Source organism: Polypterus senegalus, chromosome 12, assembly GCF_016835505.1.
Source record: "Polypterus senegalus isolate Bchr_013 chromosome 12, ASM1683550v1, whole genome shotgun sequence".
NCBI classification, from domain to species: Eukaryota; Metazoa; Chordata; class Cladistia; order Polypteriformes; family Polypteridae; genus Polypterus; species Polypterus senegalus.
The window spans coordinates 56,980,467-57,002,863 of NC_053165.1; the positions used below are offsets into that span (position 1 = coordinate 56,980,467).

Consider the following 22,397-nt stretch of genomic DNA (forward strand, 5'->3'; position numbering starts at 1 on the left):
CTATAATGAGAAAGAGTATTTAAGGAGGTCAATTGTAAGTTTCCCTCCTCCTTTAATTCTCTCTGAAGAGTAGCAACATGGGGGTCACAAAACAACTCTCAAATGACCTGAAGACAAAGATTGTTCACCATCATGGTTTAGGGGAAGGATACAGAAAGCTGTCCCAGAGATTTAAGCTGTCTGTTTCCACAGTTAGGAACATAAGTGGCAGACCAAGAAAGATTTCGGATAGACAGAAGCGACGAATGGTGAGAACCCACAGACCAGCACCAAAGACCTACAACATCATCTTGCAGCAGTTGGAGTCACTGTGCATCGTTCAACCATTTGGCGCACTTTACACAAGGAGATGCTGTATGCGAGAGTGATGCAGAGGAAGCCTTTTCTCCGCCCACAGCACAAACAGAGCCGCTTGAGGTATGCTCAAGCACATTTGGACAAGCCAGCTTCATTTTGGAATAAGGTGCTGTGGACTGATGAAACTAAAATTGAGTTATTTGGGCATAACAAGGGCGTTATGCATGGAGGAAAAAGAACACAGCATTCCAAGAAAAACACCTGCTACCTACAGTAAAATATGGTGGTGGTTCCATCATGCTGTGGGGCTGTGTGGCCAGTGCAGGGACTGGGAATCTTGTCAAAGTTGAGGGAAGCATGGATTCCACTCAGTATCAGCAGATTCTGGAGACCAATGTCCAGGAATCAGTGACAAAGCTGAAGCTGCGCTGGGGCTGGATCTTTCAACAAGACAACGACCCGAAACACTGCTCAAAATCCACTATACATTCATGCAGAGGAACAAGTACAACGTTCTGGAATGGCCATCTCAGTCCCCAGACCTGAATATAATTGAAAATCTGTGGTGTGAGTTAAAGAGAGCTGTCCATGCTCGGAAGCCATCAAACCTGAATGAACTAGAGATGTTTTGTAAAGAGGAATGGTCCAAAATACCTTCAACCACAATCCAGACTCTCATTGGAACCTACAGGAAGCGTTTAGAGGCTGTAATTTCTGCAAAAGGCGGATCTACTAAAAATTGATTTCATTTGTTTTTTGTGGTGCCCAAATTTATGCACCTGCCTGATTTTGTTTGAACAATTACTTCATTTCACTTCTCAAATATCACTGTGTGTGTCTCCTATATGATATATTTAACTGACATTTTTTATCGTAACAACCAACGATTTATACAGGAAAATAACGACTATTAACAAGGTTGACCAAACTTTTGCATCCCACTGTATTTTTAATTACTGCCATGAAGCCAATAACTGAATACAGTTCACATTGTAATTTGATTCTGCACTGGTAAGTGCAGATTTGGTTCCTCTTATTTTTGCAAAATTCATAAGTGAGTTATAATTAGGAGATGGATGGATGTAAGGACAAATACAGGTTGCATATGTGTAGTGATGGGGAAAAAAAGACAACTGCCGAACAGCTCTGTGTATCCCCTTAGTCACTGTGTCTTTCTCTGTTTCTCTCTCAGAAATCTTATGTCAGTTTCATTTTGAAACAGCCTACTTGTGCTTTCAAGTGCCTTTAGCAAGCAACATTTTTGCTTACAAGCTTCTCTGTGGCTTATAGAGTACTGCATGTCCAGAATGTCCCTCCTACTGTGCATGTCATTTATGTAATCATAAAGATACTAACTGTGAACAAAGGAGCAAAACGTTGCAATCTAATAATCAGATGTTCACCATGAATGTCTTGATCGCACTTGAACAGGAAAGCCCATATCAAGGCAACTAAATGGCATACGAATATATTTAACCAGAGATCACATTTATTAATATTTTGCTGGTTGTTTCAGCCATGAATTAAATTGTAAATAGAACATTCTACCTCAGGATTACATCTGTTTAAGTGTTTGTATGTGATGCTTCATTTTAAGGCATGTGATTGATAAATGAAATGGTGTATGGAAATGTAAAATATTTTGCTTCTGCCTTCCCTTATGCAGTTCTTTTAAAAAGTGCATGTAATTAGAAAGATACTAATAGAATTGCATGCTGTATGATATGTTTTTTTCCATATAATAAAGTATGGTTTTATATATTGCTTTTCAAAGATCATGGTTTGTACTAAATCTAAACTTCCTTTTCATTTTTATATTTATATACAACTGTTCTTTTTTAGGTCTGCTTTGCGTGTGTTGATGGCACAGAGTTTCGGCTTGCACAGATATGTGGCTTGCACATTGTCATTCACGCCGATGAGCTGGAGGAGCTAATAAGTTACTACCAGGTACAATTAAAGGGAACTCCTATGTGTTCACAGGTTATAGTTGCTCTTTACATGTAGCAGTGAGCCTGTAGATCACAGATCATATTTAAGTCAAACATTTAATAGTGTTCTAATACCTGTAAAGAGGCTCTATGTGGCATATATCTTTATTATAAAGGAATTGATAAAATTTCTTCTGACAGCAAAGTTTATTTTAAGATGGCAAATTGTACTCTCTACTCGGCTTATAATCAAAATATATTAAATTACTATAATTGTATATTTAACTTTGAGTAATAATTCTGAATACTGCATTTACATCTTTGATTTGAATTTACTGTATCTCACTTTCAGGAATTTTACAAACCTAATTTGAAGTTTCTCTGTATTTTCCCCCCATTCTTAGCGTCATTTTTGTTTTTAATTGAAAGGGTTTTTGTTGTGTTTCATTTTATTTTAGGACCGTGGGTACTTTGAGGATCTGATTGCACTTTTGGAGGCTGCCCTTGGTTTAGAACGAGCACACATGGGAATGTTTACTGAACTGGCAATTCTATATTCTAAATTTAAACCACAGAAGATGAGGGAACACCTAGAGCTCTTTTGGTCTAGAGTCAATATTCCTAAGGTTAGTTGTTTTGGACATGTATGGAGACTAGATGAAGCTTGTCTATTCTCCAAAAAGAATATTGTCATAAATTGATCTGATCTTCTTTTTACAGGTCCTTCGTGCTGCAGAGCAGGCCCATTTATGGGCGGAACTTGTCTTTCTTTATGATAAGTATGAGGAGTTTGACAATGCTATAATAACAATGATGAACCACCCTACCGATGCTTGGAAGGAAGGACAATTTAAAGACATCATTACTAAGGTAATAGGCACTGAACCTGTTATCTCTTGTGGAAAATACTGGGTCTGGGTCAAGAAGTATAATGGTGGGTTGGATAACAATATGGCATTTTTTTTTCTTTTTATTGCAATTTTTAGTGACTGTTTCTAATGTGCTTTTTCTCTGTGAATAAAATATTCTCCTGTTAGATGGATAACTTCCTCAACATAATGTATTTTGCTTAGTATGCATTTTAAACAGAACATGCATAACTTTTCCATTGATAATTGTAAATTTACAAGGATGGATGTATTCAGCCTTGGTGATATGTAAAGAGTAATGTTTAGTATTATTAAAATTTATAGTGTTGTACATCATATAAAGTCAATTATATTTTTAATGTATATACTTTACCATTATATCTGGAATCAGTTGACGGTAGGTTGATACTTCGACAGTGAAACAAGCAGATTCTGGACAATACAAGCTATACATTTTATTACCTTATTGGATTTGCAAAAAACAAGACCTTTATAAAGAGTCTTTAATAGGTTAAAAGGACTCAACGTGATTAAAGGTAGGGGACCTCCTTCAGCATTACCATCTAAAAGCAGACACAATATATTATCTGTTTAGTTTATTTTGTTTCTAGGTGTTCCAGAGGATTTCATACTGGGAAACAAATGTGCTAGGGACAAATATAATCCATAATTAAAAAATTTCATATGGCTGACTCCTCAAACATAGTTGTTGTTTTCAGAAAAGCAATGCAGGAAAGTAACATCGGATTTCCTCTAAGAAAAGTGCCATAATTCATATAACATCCATTTTCACCTAATTCTTTTAAAGCTCTTTTCCACTTATGCAAAAGGGTAAAACAGTTAAACCAACAGGATTAATCTTGACAAAAGTATGTTGTTTTTTTTTTTTTTGCATATCTGCAGGTGAATTTAAAATAATAGTATGTTCTCTTGAAACATTGAAGTTCTTTTCTCAATAATTTAACTATAAACTTTGGTGTTTTACCTAACAAGATCTCTGATAATGCAAAATACATAGCCTTACAATTTCATCCAGGTAGAAAATAGTCTCCCCTGATATTTGTCTTTATTTTCCTCTGTGTGTGTGTGTGTGTGTGTGTCTGGATTGAGGTTTTTACAGGTGAATGCAGTTGATATCTCATTTTGCCATTCATTAAACAGGTGGCAAATGTGGAGCTGTATTATAAAGCCTTGCAGTTCTACTTGGATTATAAACCTCTCTTAATTAATGACCTGCTGATGGTTCTGTCACCACGTTTGGACCACACCAGGGCAGTGAATTTCTTTGCAAAGGTAACTGGGATTTAAAATTCTCACCAAGTGTCAATGTGAGCTATATTGATTTAGTTACTTCATGTTTTAAAGAGTGTTTTCCTAACAGATAAGGCTGTATTACTGTTACAGTGTAGCTTGTATCAGTATGTTGCATTTTTCAATGTTTAATAATACTACTCATGAAATCAGAATGGGAAAAATCATAAAGGTTCGTAAACCATTAATTAAGCCTTAAAATGTAAAATCCACATGATTACATAGCACATTGTTTCGGTAGGTAAGGTAATCTATTTGTTTTTAATAATCCTTTTCAGATGAAACAGTTGCAGCTTGTCAAGCCTTATCTGCGATCTGTGCAGAATCATAACAACAAGTCAGTAAATGAAGCCTTAAACAACTTGCTAACTGAAGAGGAAGATTACCAGGTACACAATAAGCACAGTACTGGAAATAATACAGATTGGGTTGTGTGTACGCACCAGTACCACAGTGTGTAATCAGCTGGAAAGAGTTTGGTTTAAAACCTAAAGAAGCCACCTCTTTGTAATAATGTGTATGATGTTGTAATTACCCCATTCAATTAAATGATCACAAATCTGACTTGGTATCCAGCTAAGAAACAAAGTACACTTCTGATTTGTCTTTTTAGAATGCTGCCATGGCCTCTCGGTGTTAGGGTAAATTTAGGAACATTTACTTGAAAATGATTGTGCGTGCCTTTCATTTGGGCAGCTGAAACCTACATCCTCCATTACCAGTTTTAGGAAGACAAGGAGATGAAACTTGTCCCAGCAGCACTGGGGCTAGGGTTGGAACATCCCAGGTTATGTATGTAAAATAACACCGGTTAGGCTGTAATTAACTTAAATGCACATTTCGGCATGTCAAGAGAAATCTGAGTATTTGGAAACATGTTAACACCTCATGGTAACCAAGCTGGAGTATAACAGCACTAACTACAGCATTACATTGCTTTAATACACCAGCAGATTTCTTTTTTGTATGTGTTGCATTACACAAACACTTTCTAAATTAAAATGCCCGCCAGCTTGTACTGTTTCTTCAGATGATATTTAAACTCCATACTAACACAATAATACATTTATTTTTCAGCTTTGGCTATCCAATGCTTTTTATCTTTTCCTACTACAAGGTTGCAGTAGAGCTTATCAAAATCGCATCTCACATAATACAAGAAGAATCCCGACAATTGGCTCTTCTCAGCTACATATGCCACACAGATGCAGCTCAAGGCAGTATTGTCTTGTCATTCAGACTAGCTGCAATTTTTAAACTGTGGAAGAAAATGAGACTTCCCAGGCAGTAGGAGAGCAAAACCCACCCAGTAGACTCTAAAGCCAAAAGTACTGAGAAGCAGTAGTACTTGATATTTAATTTTTTGTTAATAGTTTGACAAATTTATTTTCACTTTTTTGACTTGGTCAAGTTTTTTCCACCATTGTGTGTATATATATATATATATATATATATATATATATATATATATATATATATATATAAATATAATATAACACTAAGGTCTCAAAGCCACTTAATTCTGTCAGTCACATAGATAACCAGAGCCTATCACAGCAGCTCTGGGTGCAAAGATGATTAGCCTTTGCACAGTGTGCTCTTCATATTCATGCACACATACACTTACACTGGCCCTGTTTAGTTTAATACTGTAATTGTATAAGATAACTAGTCAATTTATAGGTTAATATTGCATTTTACTTCCATTATGAAATGGGAAATTTAACTAGCTATACTCACAGGTTCAAGTCTGTAATAGTACTTTGTGCAAGTGGTGTAATATGAGGGATTTCTCCAGCCACCATAAAAAAATCTTACACTGTTCCAGTGTGGTGCTGAGTTGTCACCCACTGCACTTGGGTCCCAATCCTAGTTATTTGTTGTGTGGTGGGCGTTGCAACACACTATCAGTGCTTGCTCCCTACCTCTCTCTCTCTTAGGAAACAATATTCAATCGATTACCTCTTTTGGGACACGTTAAACTGTCACCATAGCAGGTGTGCCATGGTTGAGCACTCTAAAATGTGTACTTCTTCTGTGATGGAAGTCCTGTCTGAGGTTGGTTCCTGCCTTGTGAACTTACTAAGCAAGTACAAAAAATAGATGGATATTGAGTAGCACCCATGGTCCCCATCTCAATAATCAGTGAAGGCAGATTTTGAGCTAAATATTTTTTTTTAATGTGGTATTGCATTGTTTGTGTTTATTAAAAAAAAAAAAGCCTTATAATAATTGATAGGTGGATGGATCTTTACCGAACCTCATGATAGTAACAGAAGAAAGTCGGCTCAACTGATGTGGTGCATTTTTGTTGGCATTTCTAAATTACAGGGTATTAATCTGTATGTGTGTATCTTACTAACATGATGTTACTTGGGGCAAAACTAAAGATACACATTTATTAATGTGCCCATTGACACAGTGGCATAGTTAGGGTCTTTATAGAAAAGGAATGCCAGACACATTTTATTAAAGTTTAAATTATTTGCATGACTATTTTATTTATTAAGTTCTAAAATGAAGGCAGAGCATTCTCATAGACACTGATACCATGAATTTGGGCCTGCTGTTTGTCTTCACTTTCCTTCTCTTTAGCTTCACCTGAGGCTGTTAGCTTTGCTTTTCACTGCCGACCCAAGTCTGCTCCTTTCAAGACTGACAAGGCTAACTTTCAGTGCTACTTCTATTTATATATTCCTGTGCAGTTCTATATATGTTATACAAAGTTATTTTAATATTTATGTTGACCATTACTTTATCCACTGTAGGGTCTCAGAGCCTCCATTGATGCCTATGATAATTTTGACAACATAAGCCTTGCCCAGCGGCTAGAGAAGCATGAGCTCATAGAGTTCAGGCGAATTGCAGCTTACCTTTACAAGGGTAACAACCGGTGGAAACAAAGTGTGGAGCTGTGTAAAAAAGACCGTCTCTACAAGGTAAACTACAGTTCTGCTCTGTTTGCATATACATTAGATTTTGACGTTGGATCTTCAACTGATTTATATGATTTAGAAATCCATGAACATTATTGACCACTTATAGACCAATGTGATTCTGTTTTAGGAGGATGCAATTTGTGGACCCAATAACCCAAAATGAATCATTCAGTTCATATAAAATATGACATGGTTATTAGCAGTGTAAAATGCTAGAAGAATCAAGATTTTGCTCTTCTTTGATAATTTTACATTCATTTTGCAAACTTTCCCCCCCAAATGCAGCACAATTGGGGAAGTGGGCTTTTTACCTACATATTTTGTTTTTCATTTAATTCCACATAAAACAGTACTTTCCTGCAGTATTTTACTACTAAAATAACAGATTTACAGTGCATCTGGAAAGTATTCACAGCGCATCACTTTGTCCACATTTTGTTATGTTACAGCCTTATTCCAAAATGGATTAAATTCATTTTTTTCCTCGGAATTCTACACACAACACCCCATAATGACAATGTGAAAAAAGTCTACTTGAGGTTTTTGCAAATTTATAAAAAATAAAAAAACTGTGAAATCACATGTACATAAGTATTCACAGCCTTTGCTCAATACTTTGTCGATGCACCTTTGGGAGCAATTACAGCCTCAGGTCTTTTTGAATATGATGCCACAAGCTTGGCACACCTATCCTTGGCCAGTTTTGCCCATTCCTCTTTGCAGCACCTCTTAAGCTCCATCAGGTTGGATGGGGAGCGTCGGTGCACAGCCATTTTAAGATCTCTCCAGAGATGTTCAATCAGATTCAAGTCTGGGCTCTGGCTGGGCCACTTAAGGACATTCACAGAGTTGTCCTGAAGCCACTCCTTTGATATCTTGGCTGTGTGCTTAGGGTCGTTGTCGAAAAACATCCCCACAGCATGATGCTGCCACCACCATGCTTTGCTGTAGGGATGGTATTGGCCGGGTGATGATTGGTGCCTGGTTTCCTCCAAACGTGACGCCTGGCATTCACATCAAAGAGTTCAATCTTTGTCTCATCAGACCAGAGAATTTTGTTTCTCATGGTCTGAGAGTCCTTCAGGTGCCTTTTGGCAAACTCTAGGCAGGCTGCCATGTGCCTTTTACTAAGGAGTGGCTTCCGTCCGGCCACTCTATCATACAGGCCTGATTGGTGGATTGCTGCAGAGATGGTAGTCCTTCTGGAAGGTTCTCCTCTCTCCACAGAGGACCTCTTGAGCTCGGACAGAGTGACCATCACGTTCTTGGGGTCACCTCCTTGACTAAGGCCCTTCTCCCCTGATCGCTCAGTTTAGATGGCCGGCCAGCTCTAGGAAGAGTCTTGGTGGTTTCGAACTTCTTCCACTTACGGATGATGGAGGCCACTGTGCTCATTGGGACCTTCAAAGCAGCAGAAATTTTTCTGTAATCTTCCCCAGATTTGTGCCTTGAGAAAATCCTGTCTCGGAGGTCTACAGACAATTCCTTTGACTTCATGCTTGGTTTGTGCTCTGACATGAACTGTCAACTGTGGGACCTTCTATAGACAGGTGTGTGCCTTTCCAAATCATGTCACATCAACTGAATTTACCACAGGTGGACTCAAATTAAGCTGCAGAAGCATCTCAAGGATGATCAGGGGAAACTTCATGGCAAAGGCTGTGAATACTTATGTACATGTGCTTTCTGAATTTTTTTATATTTAATAAATTTGCAAAAAACTCAAGTAAACATTTTTCACGTTGTCATTATGGGGTGTTGTGTGTAGAATTCTGAAGAAAAAAATGAATTTAATCCATTTTGGAATAAGGCTGTAACATAACAAAATGTAGAAAAAGTGATGCGCTGTAAATACTTTCCGGATGCACTGTATATGTCAATGCCTGGGTGTCTTGCTAATTGGGCATATTTTCTAACTTGAGTACACTTGGCCATCTAGCAGCTGTGAAGCATTGTATCTCCTCTCTGATTGCATTTATCTTTGAAGAACTTTTTTTTTTTTTTTGTTTTATTCAATTTCAGAATTGGCTCATTGCAGTGTTAATTAATTGTCAATCTTAATATTCATTGCCAGTGTCAAATCCATCCATCCATCCATCCATTTTCTAATCCGCTGAATCCGAATACAGGGTCACGGGGGTCTGCTGGAGCCAATCCCAGCCAACACAGGGCACAAGGCAGGAACCAATCCTGGGCAGGGTGCCAACCCACAGCAGGACACACACAAACACACCCACACACACACCAAGCACACACTAGGGCCAATTTAGAATCGCCAATCCACCTAACCTGCATGTCTTTGGATTGTGGGAGGAAACCGGAGCGCCCGGAGGAAACCCACGCAGACACGGGGAGAACATGCAAACTCCACGCAGGGAGGACCCGGGAAGCGAACCCAGGTCTCCTTACTGCGAGGCAGCAGCGCTACCACTGCGCCGCCCCAGTGTCAAATCAAATTGATTTATTTTTTATTAATTCACTTGCTACTTTAATTCTGCCTGTAGTAGTTAAGTACCAGAATGCTAATAAGAACAGTCACTTAACCTGATGCACAAGTGTGGTGTGATGTGCTGTGCAGACACCAATAATACAAAAAGCATTGTGGCAGGACTGACTAAGCTGAGTGAGTGTTCTTTCTGTAAACTGATTTTTTTTTTTTTTTTTATGAAATGGGGTGCCCTCAATCACAGTGTCTTGTATTTTCTTGTAGGATGCAATGCAGTATGCATCTGAATCTAAGGATCCAGAGATTGCAGAGAGATTACTGCAGTGGTTCCTTGAAGAGGGGAAAAGGGAGTGTTTTGCAGCTTGTCTGTTTACATCTTATGACTTGCTACATCCTGATGTAGTTTTGGAGCTTGCCTGGAGGCATAATATCATGGATTTTGCTATGCCTTATTTTATCCAAGTAATGAGGGAGTACCTAACCAAAGTAAGTGCATTTGCTTGGTGTGCCTTTATCACTTGTCACCCTCACCCCTCCTTTTACTATTATGTTGGATCCCTAGTGTGAAACATTACATACTGTCCATAAACCTTATAATACCTTGTGTGTGTGTGTGTGTATATATGCGTGTACACAGTTTAGGGTAATAAGTAGGGGAAAAAAGCACTAGGCCAAAACAAGCAAACTCACTTTCAACGATGTCAAATAAATATTGACATGCTGGTTGTTTATGTGGCGTATATGTAATTAGCAGCATTATTTTTATTTGAAAACACCTTGTACAGAGGTTGTTTTTATAAAGTTTCTAAATCCTTTGTACTGTTGCACCCATACATTTCTTAAAACTCAAGTGTAGCACCAGGAAATAATAAACTGCTGTTGTTTCCGTGAATATCATGTCACTGTTGCAGGATCAGTTTCCTACTTTACTTGAGGCTTACTCGATCAATTATATTTTTATTTATTTTCTACATAAAAGCATTGTAAATTGTTAGTAATCTTATATATGAAAAAATGCAATCTTTTGACATGCACCATTTAATATTTCTTCAACACTCCCACTTTGTTTGAAATATCCTGCTATATTCTATTAAAAAATTCTCAAATTTACTTTATTCGGGTCTTCTCCCTTTTTATTTCATACAAGAAATACTGCTTGGGAAGACACAACTGGTAACTTTAGTTATTTTATCTGGCAGGAAACATAATTACAGATGTTGTTTGAAACCTGATGATGTTAATTGTTTTTATTAAGCACATTATGCATTTTTTTTTTGTAATAATTAGAGATTAGTTTCCTGCGCTCCAACACCATAGGGATATCCAGAACAAACTTTGGAAAATACTAATAATGGGTGAGTCAAAATTATGTTAACATTTGAATGGTGGAAACAATTTATTTACAAAACATACTTTATATGTGCAAGATGATTTACACGAATGTCTCAACCTGTTTGCCATCATGTTCAACACATGTACCACATATAGCACATAAATTGTCTACAAAAATTTTATTTAAGTATATACATAATATAATTTTGACTCACCCTGTATAAACATATTACAGATATTATTTATTTTACCATCTAAAACAAGAAACATGATTCTTGTCACAAATTAAAGTTCATATGAGCTGCCTTTTTACAATTTTGTCACATACAAAAAAATGCCTTTACTTTTATTTAAAAAATAAACTCTTGCATTTCTTTTAATGGTTTCCTGTTTATTTCAAAGTGAGTATTTCTGAGATGTCTTTCGTTAGCTACCCTAAATTGTAATGCATAATTTTAGAAAATGAATAACTGGTTTCTTCTTTTTTCAAGGTTCTGAGTATCTGTCTTTAAAGTACAATTAATTGTTGTAAAACTGTGCCCTCTAGTGTCCAATGTGCTTATTTCGGTGTTCTGGAGTCATAGTGTATTATGGTGTTATGATACTGGGCCAAGGTCAAAGAAAATTACTAAGTAGATGGTTAATAGAATTTGTTAAACAGTCAGTGCAGAACATGTAAAAGCAAATGTCATTTATCACTGGGACAAAAGCACATACTGTATGTTATGTTAAAAGTCCTCTTACACAGCATGGTTATTTCTTTTCTTAAGTATTCTTAAAGACTGAGTGCTGTTGATTAGTGCCATTTATTTTGTTAAATAGATTTGAATTTGGATTTGCTTTTTAACATCAGTTCTTTGGGACTAAGGCGAGCAGGTAAGAGGTAGGAGAAATAAAAATGCCTTATTTTCTTTACTCATGTTTTTAGTTACTTGTTAGCCCAGATATGAAGTTTCATCTGTCAAATTCCTTTTCAGGTTGATGAGATTGCGGCGAAGGTGATGGTCTCTGACTTTTTTTTTTTATTCTTTGTTTTAACATAGATTTAGGTTTCTGATGTAGCCAATACTAGTGTGAATGTCTAACTTACTCTAACACTTGCGTGTCTGTTTGTAGCATATGTACAACTAAAAAGCAATGGGACAATTCAGCTTGGAAATCCAGTTCTCTTTGCTGAAGTACTTACAGAAAGGTTCATTGATCACTGACAATACAAATTCCATTACACTTTTGACCTTTATTTCATTTTTTTTTTTTTAATCTGCCCTACCTCCGATCATTCTAGTCTGGAAAGTACAGTGCAGTGTCTATGTAAGGAGGTAGTTCAAATGGTGGCATTTCAAAGTAGCAGACAGCTGTATACTGTTGAGTACTGGACAGCAAACCGGGAGCACATGTACAACAAAGGGCACAAGGTGGACTCTTAGTGCTGAACATTGTGTGAGTGTTTTATCAATAAATGGGTTTCCAGTTTTGCTCCCAAGGCTTTGTTGTAGCAGCCATTTTCTAGTTATGATTTGTTAATCTGTGGACATTACCTGCCTTAATAAAGTACTTTGATTTGTTTATACCTTCAGTCAAGGCTGTGTAACAAGCCTCTAGGAAATACAAGAGCATGATAAATCCAGGAATTATGCATACACCGTTGTAAGAAAGACTGCTATAGCCCATAATAAAGATTGATTAGTTTAAGTATTAGCTTGTATCCGATTAGTGAAGTTTGTCTGTAAACTGCAAGCTTTGGGGGAAAAAAAAAAAGTTTTATTTTTTTACAATGGTTCAAAGAATTATAGACCGGTATGACCTTTTATACCATCTTCAATGTAATTTCTATTTTAATTCGCTGCTTGTTAAAATTCAGTATTTAAATTAATTGAGTGTTTTACAACCGAGCCTGCTCATTTGCAACAGCTGTTCAAAAACCTGCTGACGTAATCCATAAGTTGATAAGCAGTTCTGTTGCATATTACTTGAACATTTTGTATGGCTACACTGTTAAAGTCAAGTCCAGTAAGAATTCATGGGTTTTCTTCACAGTCTTTGCGAATGAAGAGTGTGTTGCTAATATGATTGTGCAAGTCCAGTTAGAAATGTTGACTTGATGGTTAGCAAGTAATTCTATGTGAATGATAGCAAACACAATATTTAAATGAAGACACAGCCAATTGTTATTATAATTATTTAAATGACTTTCTTACTGAAGTGCCCATGCAGCACTAATTACAAAGCAAGGGTCCAGTTTTGGAAAGTTGGTCACTATAGTCCATTACTGGGAACTTTAATGAACACCTCTGCTTGCTCTTAACAGCATGTTTTAAAGTTGTGAAAGTAAAATGGAATTCTTCAGAAAACCTGTATGAAAATGTAAAGGAAACAGACTCCAAATGGCTGAGTCAAAGTGCCATGAGGACACTACACCACCCATATATATCTCAAACCTTTTACCATATAGAGGCCAGGTGTGGACAGGCTGCTCAGGCCTGGGCCCTCATGCATAACACTGTGCGTAGAATTCACACTAAAACATGGCATGTGGACAAAAGCGGAAATTTGCGTACGCACAAACAAATGCAGATGCATAAATCTGTGCATACACCAACTTCCATGTTCTTCTGCTCCATAAATCCCAGACAGCGTGAAAAGTAACGCTTGTGCATGCACCTGCCATCCCACCCTGACTCCTTCCAGAAAGTTGGCTTCTTTGAATATACAAATCAATATAGATAACCCCTTGTGTTTTGCGTTCTATGAAAAGACAATAGTAAAAGCACAGGGAAAAAGAATTTCATGGAAAAACATATTTGTTGGTTTAATCAGTGATATAAACAACAAAAGGAAGTTGTTCGAGTGACAGAGTGGTGGAGAAACCCGAGTTCAAATTCAGAAAGTCGCACAGTGCCCGAAATAAATTAGAAGTGGTCAGATACCAATGTTGCACTGAAAAGGCAAGTTGTAGCTCACCGTCTGAGTGTCATATGGAAGCGTATTAGTGTACAGAGAAAAGAAAAAAACTGGTACACAGTGTGGAAAAAAAAGTCAAATTTCCACTTTAGTCATATAGTGTATTTTGTCATTAAAGCAGAACATCATAAACTTCATCTTAAAATCGTTTAATTGTTTCTCAAATCCCATTGTAACTAAAGTAGCACTTTAAATGCTTTGTATTCTATGTGTTCTTCTATGTACTCTTTTATGTGTGTGAATCACTATGTGCTTCTTAAATGGACTTTCACTTACGCCTACAGGACATAGAATACATTACATTCATGATGTTACATCTCTATGAACAATTTAATTACTAAGATGTATACTTGATAACATTTTCATGATGATAGAAATTAAAGCATATATAAAAAATTGAGGCACGTTGGTGCAGTGATTAGCTGCCGCCCCTTCCAGAGATTGTTCCTGCCTCCCGCAAGATGCTTGCTGCGCCATGCGCGACCCTTAATAAAATAATTTATTCCAGCAGTACTGTCTCTTTCAAATGTACTAACCCCTGATTCCTGCCCTTCCTTTTCTTTCTCCAAATAACCAATCACCACACAATTAGCCCTTTAATAAATGTCAAGCCGATTCTTCAAATCTTTTAAGGAACATTCTTCAAAACTTTTAAGGAACATTGAAATATCTTCGTAGTATATGTTTTAATTATTCCATCTATCTATCCATCCAGGGTCACTCCATTCCCAGCACTCATACAGCATGAGGCAGGAACAATGCCTGAATGGGGCGCCAGTTCATCACCACCGTGTTCTCACATATTTAATCACTGACACTATACACTATTTAAATGAAGTTAAAAATTTAGCTGTATATATATATATATATATATATATATATATATATATATATATATATATATATATATATATATATATATACACACACACACACTGTCACAAGAATGAGTCAGAGACATCATAAAGAGTTGGGGCAGCCACCCATATATTTTCTTGGCTGCAAAAGTCAGTTTTATAATAGCACGATGTGCCTACAACAGAGTCCAAAACAACTCCCTGTATTGAGGCAAGATAGCAGTTTTAAAGGCCCAGAGGGGAAATGACGTCATCAGTGCAGGAACTGGGAGTGGTGTCCTCGTGCCTGGAAATGACGTCATCATCGGGGCAGGCAACAGGTGGGATTTCCCGGGAAAGGTTTGCAAGGGACTGAGAGAGACAGTCAGTGCACTATGCCGCCCCTGGCCTGGTGTAAAATTACTGTTGTTTAGGCCCTTCAGCTGTTTCCCATGCGCACGTGTTTGACAACACACACACATACATATATATGACAGTTAACTATGTAACATTCTATGATCTGCTTCTCGCAACTGAGAGGGCACCCGTGGCGGATGTTTGCCGACTTGTAGACCAACCACACTCGTTACCTGGTAGGTAACCACCCATACCATCAGATTGTGATTCAGCCTTCGAATGCTATGTATGTAACTGCCCTGATCTCCAGGCTGTCAAGTAAACAAACCACACGCCATGGCGCAACGTAAAGAGCCTTTGCCTGTAACACTGATGTCCGTGGTCCGATCCCTGGTGAGGGAAAAACATGTGTCGCGTACTCTTTGCATTATTTGGCAGTTAACTAGGTAATACAGTATATATATATATATATATATATATATATATATATATATATATATATATATATATATATATATATATATACACACACACACTTTACTGCATTTCATCTTAAAATTAATATCAAGAGCTTCAAGAAGATAGTCTCTTGAAATCTAAACTTAGATGCCAGTCGTCATCATCTGTAAATATGTGCTCTCTTCTTTTGAATTGAATTGAACTCCTTTATTGTTACTGTATGGTACAATGAGATTCAATATGCAAATCCTTCATAAACTTATTTTCTAATAAAATGGTAAAATAATAATAATAATAGGATTAAAAAACAGTGAAAAATATACTGTATGAAAGCATAAGTGACTCAGGTTGTGCAGTATTAAAACTAATGCAAGTTTACAGTGAGGTGATTGTACGTTGTAAGTCATTACTTTGTAACTTGGCGAGGTCTGTACAGGAAAGGCTCTGAAGCATTTCCTGAATGAGAGCAGTTCAAATAGAGTTTGCGCATGGCTGAGACAGCATGTGTTAGATGTGTATCCCGATATTTCTGCCCGCTTTTGACACAATCTGCGGTAGAGCTTTCTGATCAGCTGCTGAACAGCTATGATTCTACACTCAGATACACTGGGTTAAAATACTCTTAAGTGGTGCACTGAGAGTAACAACGCTAAAGCAGCTATGTTATTTGGAATAGTTTGGCTATTCTGTGCATCATTATATGGTTACAGGTTGATTACAATCAGATGTCTTGAACTAAAAAAAAAAGTTAATTTCAGGGTATTTGATAAAGCTGCGTCAGGGATGTGAATCTAAATAATAAAGGTAAACCACACAGGAACAGTAGCACTGCTTTGATGCTGGGTGCTGCCAGTTTGCAAAACCGAGCAGAGAACTAGCGTATGCAAGGGATTGAGCTGGCATGAAAATGTACATGGCTTTACGCCAAGTTTAGTTTTTATACGTTGCAATGGGATTGTGGAAACAGGCGTACACAACAGTTTTGTGCGACTTACACAAAAGTGATCAGTACACACATGCAAAGAATACCAAAATAAAATACTGAATTAAGCTTTAAGCAAAATGTATTTGCAAGGACAGCCAAATGAACCATTTATGAGCTTGATGGCCTGTGGAAGGAAATTGGGCTTATATCGGCTTGTTCTGGTGTAAATGGGGCAGTTCAGAGGAGCTGTGGCTTTGACGTGAGGGGTAGGTGGAATAGTACAAGTCCTGCAAGTTGTGAAGACTGTTGCCAGTTACCTTTTTTGGCTAACCTGATTAGTCATTGTAGCCTGTTCTTCTAAGGTTAAGTTGCTGTAGCATTGGCAGATGAGGGCAATTTTCAGTAGCCAAGTAGCAAGCTGTTTTAACATAGTCTGTTTCAGCATAGAAAATGACTAAAGTGTCTTTGTAAAGGCCCACTTTTTAAAAGTTACAATAAAGAGTCAGCTTCTATCATCAACATTTGAAATACACTACTTGTACATTTTAAAGTCATTGTATAAATCTAGGCAGAGACAAGGGGGTAAAAGATAGGGCAGGAGTTAAAATATAATTTAAAACATGATCTGCATGTATCAGTAGTAGGTTTGGCTCAGTGGTTAACTTGTACCTGCTATGTTGAAAATATGGCCTGCTTAGATATGTTTCACTGAAAATTAGGTGTAGCTAATTTGGTTTATGGTTGAGAAATATACTATTTTTCTTTTTAATATTAATTGCGGGAAGATTGTTATTCTTCATTTTGTTTATAGCTAGGGCATAAAACTATCTGTGTTCTTTATTTTGATTTTATATTTTAGACATTTACACAGTAGCTGTAAATACCACCAAAAAGGTTTTTCTGCTTTGAAATGATGCAAGATTCAAATGCAAAGTGTTCTACTTTTGATTTACTGCTGGAATAATAGCATGCCACATTGGCTTGGCATTTTAAATTTATTTTTTTTCTTCCACTAACACTTTGCTTTTGCAACTTCACAAACTGTAATTTGTATGAAATGATGAGATGAGTGGTTGAAGAACCCTCTCATGTTTTCCTTTTCTTGTGCACTTAGATCTAATTTTTCTTAATTTTAAAGCATTTGAAGTAAAAACATGGAAGAAGCATAAAAGCAAACCCAACAGTAAATGATTCTGAGTGTAAAGTGTGCTTACCTATTAAATAACCATTTTTTTTCCATTATACTGATAACTAATATCATGTTTGTGAAGTGTCACGTTTCAGGTTACACATTGTCTGAAAGAGCTTTAGCTTGATACTTTTTCTATGTGTTGGCCAAGCACTTAAAAATCTCAACTTTTCAGGTGGATAAGCTTGAAGTGTCTGAAAGCCTGAGGAAAACGGAGCAGGAAGTTGCAGAGCCAACCCCAATAGTATTTGGTATGTCCTTTGTAAACTTCACTCACTGCTGTATGTACAACTTGGAACTACAGTGGCACACTGTGGAACCTGGTAGAGATAACAGAAGGTTCTCAGGTGCAGTTTTATGGTTTGTACAATTCCAGAATGCAGTAAATGATCTACAGCTTAATTTTATTGTAGCATTAGATTTTACATAAAAATATCTTCAGGCATAAAACCAAAACCCTAAACTTATTTTTTCTTCTTCTATATACCTTTTAGGTCAGCAGTTGATGTTGACAGCTGGTCCAAGTGCAGTCCCTCCTCAATCGGGATACCCTCCATATGGATATGCTCCTGCAGGCTTCACTCAGCCCACCTATGGTTACAATATGTAAATAAGTCTACCGTTAATGATGTATATCATTTTTGCTAGGCCTTCTTGGCACAACCACTTGGGTTTTTAAGGAAACGACTACAGAGCAACCAGTTCTTTAGTTTGGCTGCGCACAACACTTTTACACAGCATGAGGATGACTTCTAAAAAGTTAGTTGCTGTCAGTATTTATTATCATGAATATATTAACTGTTACGTTCCAACTTCTGAAAATGCAGCTTTTTCTATCAATTGATTTCAAATTTGAACTTGACCGCACTGAATTAGAAATGTTTCTGAAAGGATTGTTAAATTAAGCAGGGACTGCTTATGTTGATAAAGTACTGTATCATTCTGATAGGGAGGAGATAAGGTCATATTTGAATTTTATGTGAGGGAAAGATGACCCTTGGGGTGTCAGTGTTGTATGTTTTCAAACCTGAGATTAAGCGTCTTGTTGAAGCTAACATGTTCATTTTTGTCAATACCAAAAGATGCTTTCTTTTAATTTTGCATTTTTTTCTGCTTGATTCTCCCTCAGATAAAGGCTAACTTGTCCACAAAGTTAGCCCTCAGAAAACAGAGCTTCTTCTCCTCCCTATTTGGTTTTATTATCAAATGAATTTCTGACAGCTTTAATACATTATTTAATAATAATTAAAGGTACATAATGTAGTTAAAGAGATAAAAGTATATATATATATATATATATATATATATATATATATATATATATATATATATATATATATATATATATATATATATATAATATAAAATCTAGGTTAATGGAAGTGTTCACATTTATGTGCATGTCCTGCCAAATGGTGCGCGTTGACTAAGGAGAAAAAACAAATATCAGGAGCACAACTTTATGATATATGAAGCATCCAATCACAGATATATTAGCTTAGATTAAAGGACTTAAACATGTTACTGACCGAAGGGAGGAATTTTTATGGATGCTATAGATTTTCCAGGGATTAGAAAAAAACGTGCCACTTTTTAATATAACCATTTTAAATGTACTCCAATCATAATATGTATAATTTATTAACCTTGTGAGCCTCCTGATTAATCCCAAATCCTTTGTAATGTAAGTCCATATGTATTGTCTGCAGTTTAAGATTCAAGTCCAAAGTGAAAGGATTTAAAAGCAAGCCATTTATTCTGTAGCACGTCTGCTTGCTGAAAGACATAAATAAAATATTCATAGAGTTTTTCATATTTATGCAAAAAATGAGTGTTCTGGGACCACCTTGGCATTGTGGGAGACTTTTTACACGGTTCTCTTGTCCCCTGGAGCAATAGGCGGCTGTTTCAGTAGCACCAATACAGAACTTCAGTAGTGTGGGTGGCTGCATCTTCAGTGTTACATGTTCCACTTTGCACAAAATATGGAGATTTATTGAAAGAGAGAGGTAAACAGAAGTTATGTGCGCTGTAAACATTCTGTTTCAAAATGTCTTCAGCTGAATAAATAAAAGTTTACACACCTCAAGTAGTTTTTATTTTGTGTGGCTTTCCACCTACTGTACAAAGATTCTGCTTCCTGTCTGTGTGAAATGAAAATTTGGAAGGATGGTTTAAGCCAGCTGTCCATTTATGGAGTTGAACTGATGATGGCAATGCAGGCCTTTGGTAAAATAAAAATATAAAAAGGAGGAGTTAACTCTGCTTTTTAAGGAAGAAATGCAGGGTTTTGCTGTAATCAATGTATTAAACAGAACTTAATTTTAAAAAGGGTTTTTAAAACATTTTCAACACATGTATTGTGATTGACAAAGTATCAGTGGCACAAACATCTACCAAAATTTACATTAATGTGTGAACAAGCTAGTCTACAAAGGTACCTCTGCTCTCTAGTCAGTTCATTATTGTTTTGCTGTTATTTTTCTCAACTCCAGGCTCAGGTGTGAATGACCATGAATGTGCAGCTCAGCTGCAGGGTCAGTTACATGGCTCTGTGTTGGTTCATTGAAGTTTAACTCCCTTATCTTAAAATACAGAGCAAAACAGGCTCAAAAACGTGACCCACTGTTCTGACCAACTAAAATTCTCAAAACTGCTTTTCTGTTATTACATTATGTAAGCCAAAGTTCAAATGGTGAATTTATGACTTGAATTGGCCTCTATTGATGAGACTGTTTATAGTGAAAGCTTGTATTCACTGCAGCCACCACATATTGAGCTTAGCAGACAGGCCAAGGGAATTCAGTATTTTGCTCTAAACATTTTTGATTTGTTGTCATTTTTCTTGGAAAAGATACCCTTAGCAAATGTCTAGTGGTTTTAGGTCTCCACTACAAAAAGAGACATCTGCTGACCCATGTAGGATTTTGTTTACCTTTAATGTATATCATTCACCCCCAACTAATATTCTGGTGAATTGTACTCTGGAGTCATAAAGCATCGATCCTGGTCTTGCTGAAGAGAACTAGAGGCTGCAGTTCCTATATTTGTCTAATTTGTCATCATAAAATCTCCAAACAAAAATTAAAACACTGATTGAACATCAGATTTGATGTCTATCCATTACTGTGTCTTATAAACTAGCTAAGACTGTTTGAGGGACATAGCACAATCAAATGGGTTGCTTTTGGACAGACCTACAGTAAAGCAATGGCTGCTGTGAAGTTTAAAAATACTTGCACAATGTTTCTCATGACGTACTCTGCTGGCTACATTATGCTGAGATGACTTGCCTCAAGATTCACAAAGGAGGTCACTAGCTGCGTTTAAAGTCAAAAATTTCATTTTAATATCTAATTGATGAACAATAGCTTCTCCACCATGGTCATTCCTTTCATTCAGTGATAATTACAAAGTGTGTAATAGTCTGATGTAACATACAATAAAAGGGGTATTATACAGAAAAATTAAATGATTTCAGTTGACTTCACTTGAATGTCCAGGGTTTCTTCCAGCCTTTTGTCAAATGCTAATTGAGTAGGTTTCATCCTCTTAACAAACCTGATCTAGCGTTAAGCTGGTTCAAGAATTTTTCTTTTTGCAGGAAAACAACAGTAGACAATTGTTCAATCAGGAAAGTGACAAGAAAGGATATGTTTTGTGATCTCTAAGTATTTAATTATGTTAAGTATCTCGAGTATGAACTTAAACATCCATCTATCTTTTCATTTTTTTCACTCTCTGGTATAAGGAAGGAATCAACTGTGGAGAAGAGTAAAAGTTCAAAAAACAAAATTATTAATATAGGAAAAATGAATTGCTGTGTTAGAATGTTTACAGTGGCATAGTGCAGTAATATTGTTTTAAAGAATTATTACATTAATTATAGATGTAACACTAGGCAAAGATGTGTAATTTATGAGAATATCTCTCTTTATCTGTAACAATCCTTGTGTTCTTGTTTTTTTTATGCACGACTGTGTTTTCCTAAACCCAAATTAAAAATTTGGTGTATGAGTACTTCTCGCCACAAGTAAGGCTGTTGATGTGTATTAGGGTTTTGGGCAAAGCTTCTTGGGATGGAGCAAATGGCAAGAAATACTACAGGGTGATCAAATTTGGTCATGGCGTGGGAGGTTTTTGCCAATAAAAACTTTGCTCATTATTGCCACATTACACAATGTTATACACTGATTCATCACAAGCAAGTCAGGTGAGTACATATAGATTTTAAAAATGATGCAAAGTTGATTGACCCGTTTATTCACTCACCCGTCAGCAAAAACTGTTTCCTGTACTTCTAAGCCAGTAAGAAATGATATTTCATCATACTAAGTGGCAACCATGACCTCCCCTCTCCCCTAAAGAAAAGCTAAATACCCCAAAATCTCTAAACTACCTTGACAGATTTGATTAAAAGTTGGTGGTGTAACAGAAACAGAAAATTAGCTGTCACTTTTTTTTTTTGTTCATTAAATTTATCTCATATTTGTTAATATTATGCTAATCTACCTGCTCTGTGTTGCACTGTGAACATGCTTTATG

General features: G+C 36.6%; 1 protein-coding gene across 6 annotated transcripts in view; it reads left to right on the plus strand.

Annotated features, from left to right (window-relative positions):
• Positions 1–19,941, plus strand: part of cltcl1 (clathrin, heavy chain-like 1) — a 76,827-nt gene extending 56,886 nt beyond the window's left edge. For 2 of the 6 annotated variants that reach the window (XM_039771525.1, XM_039771526.1), the window contains 10 exons: positions 2,140–2,247; positions 2,687–2,854; positions 2,949–3,098; positions 4,259–4,390; positions 4,687–4,797; positions 7,177–7,347; positions 10,058–10,279; positions 12,103–12,129; positions 18,028–18,103; positions 18,347–19,941. In XM_039771525.1, coding sequence (XP_039627459.1) covers positions 2,140–2,247; positions 2,687–2,854; positions 2,949–3,098; positions 4,259–4,390; positions 4,687–4,797; positions 7,177–7,347; positions 10,058–10,279; positions 12,103–12,129; positions 18,028–18,103; positions 18,347–18,462 — 1,281 coding nt within the window. In that variant the 3' untranslated portion in view covers positions 18,463–19,941. Of the gene's footprint in view, positions 1–2,139; positions 2,248–2,686; positions 2,855–2,948; positions 3,099–4,258; positions 4,391–4,686; positions 4,798–7,176; positions 7,348–10,057; positions 10,280–11,080; positions 11,149–12,102; positions 12,130–18,027; positions 18,106–18,346 lie in introns of those variants that run through there. The other 4 variants (XM_039771528.1, XM_039771529.1, XM_039771527.1 and 1 more) reach the window with 3 other exon arrangements.
• Positions 19,942–22,397: the final 2,456 nt, after the last annotated feature.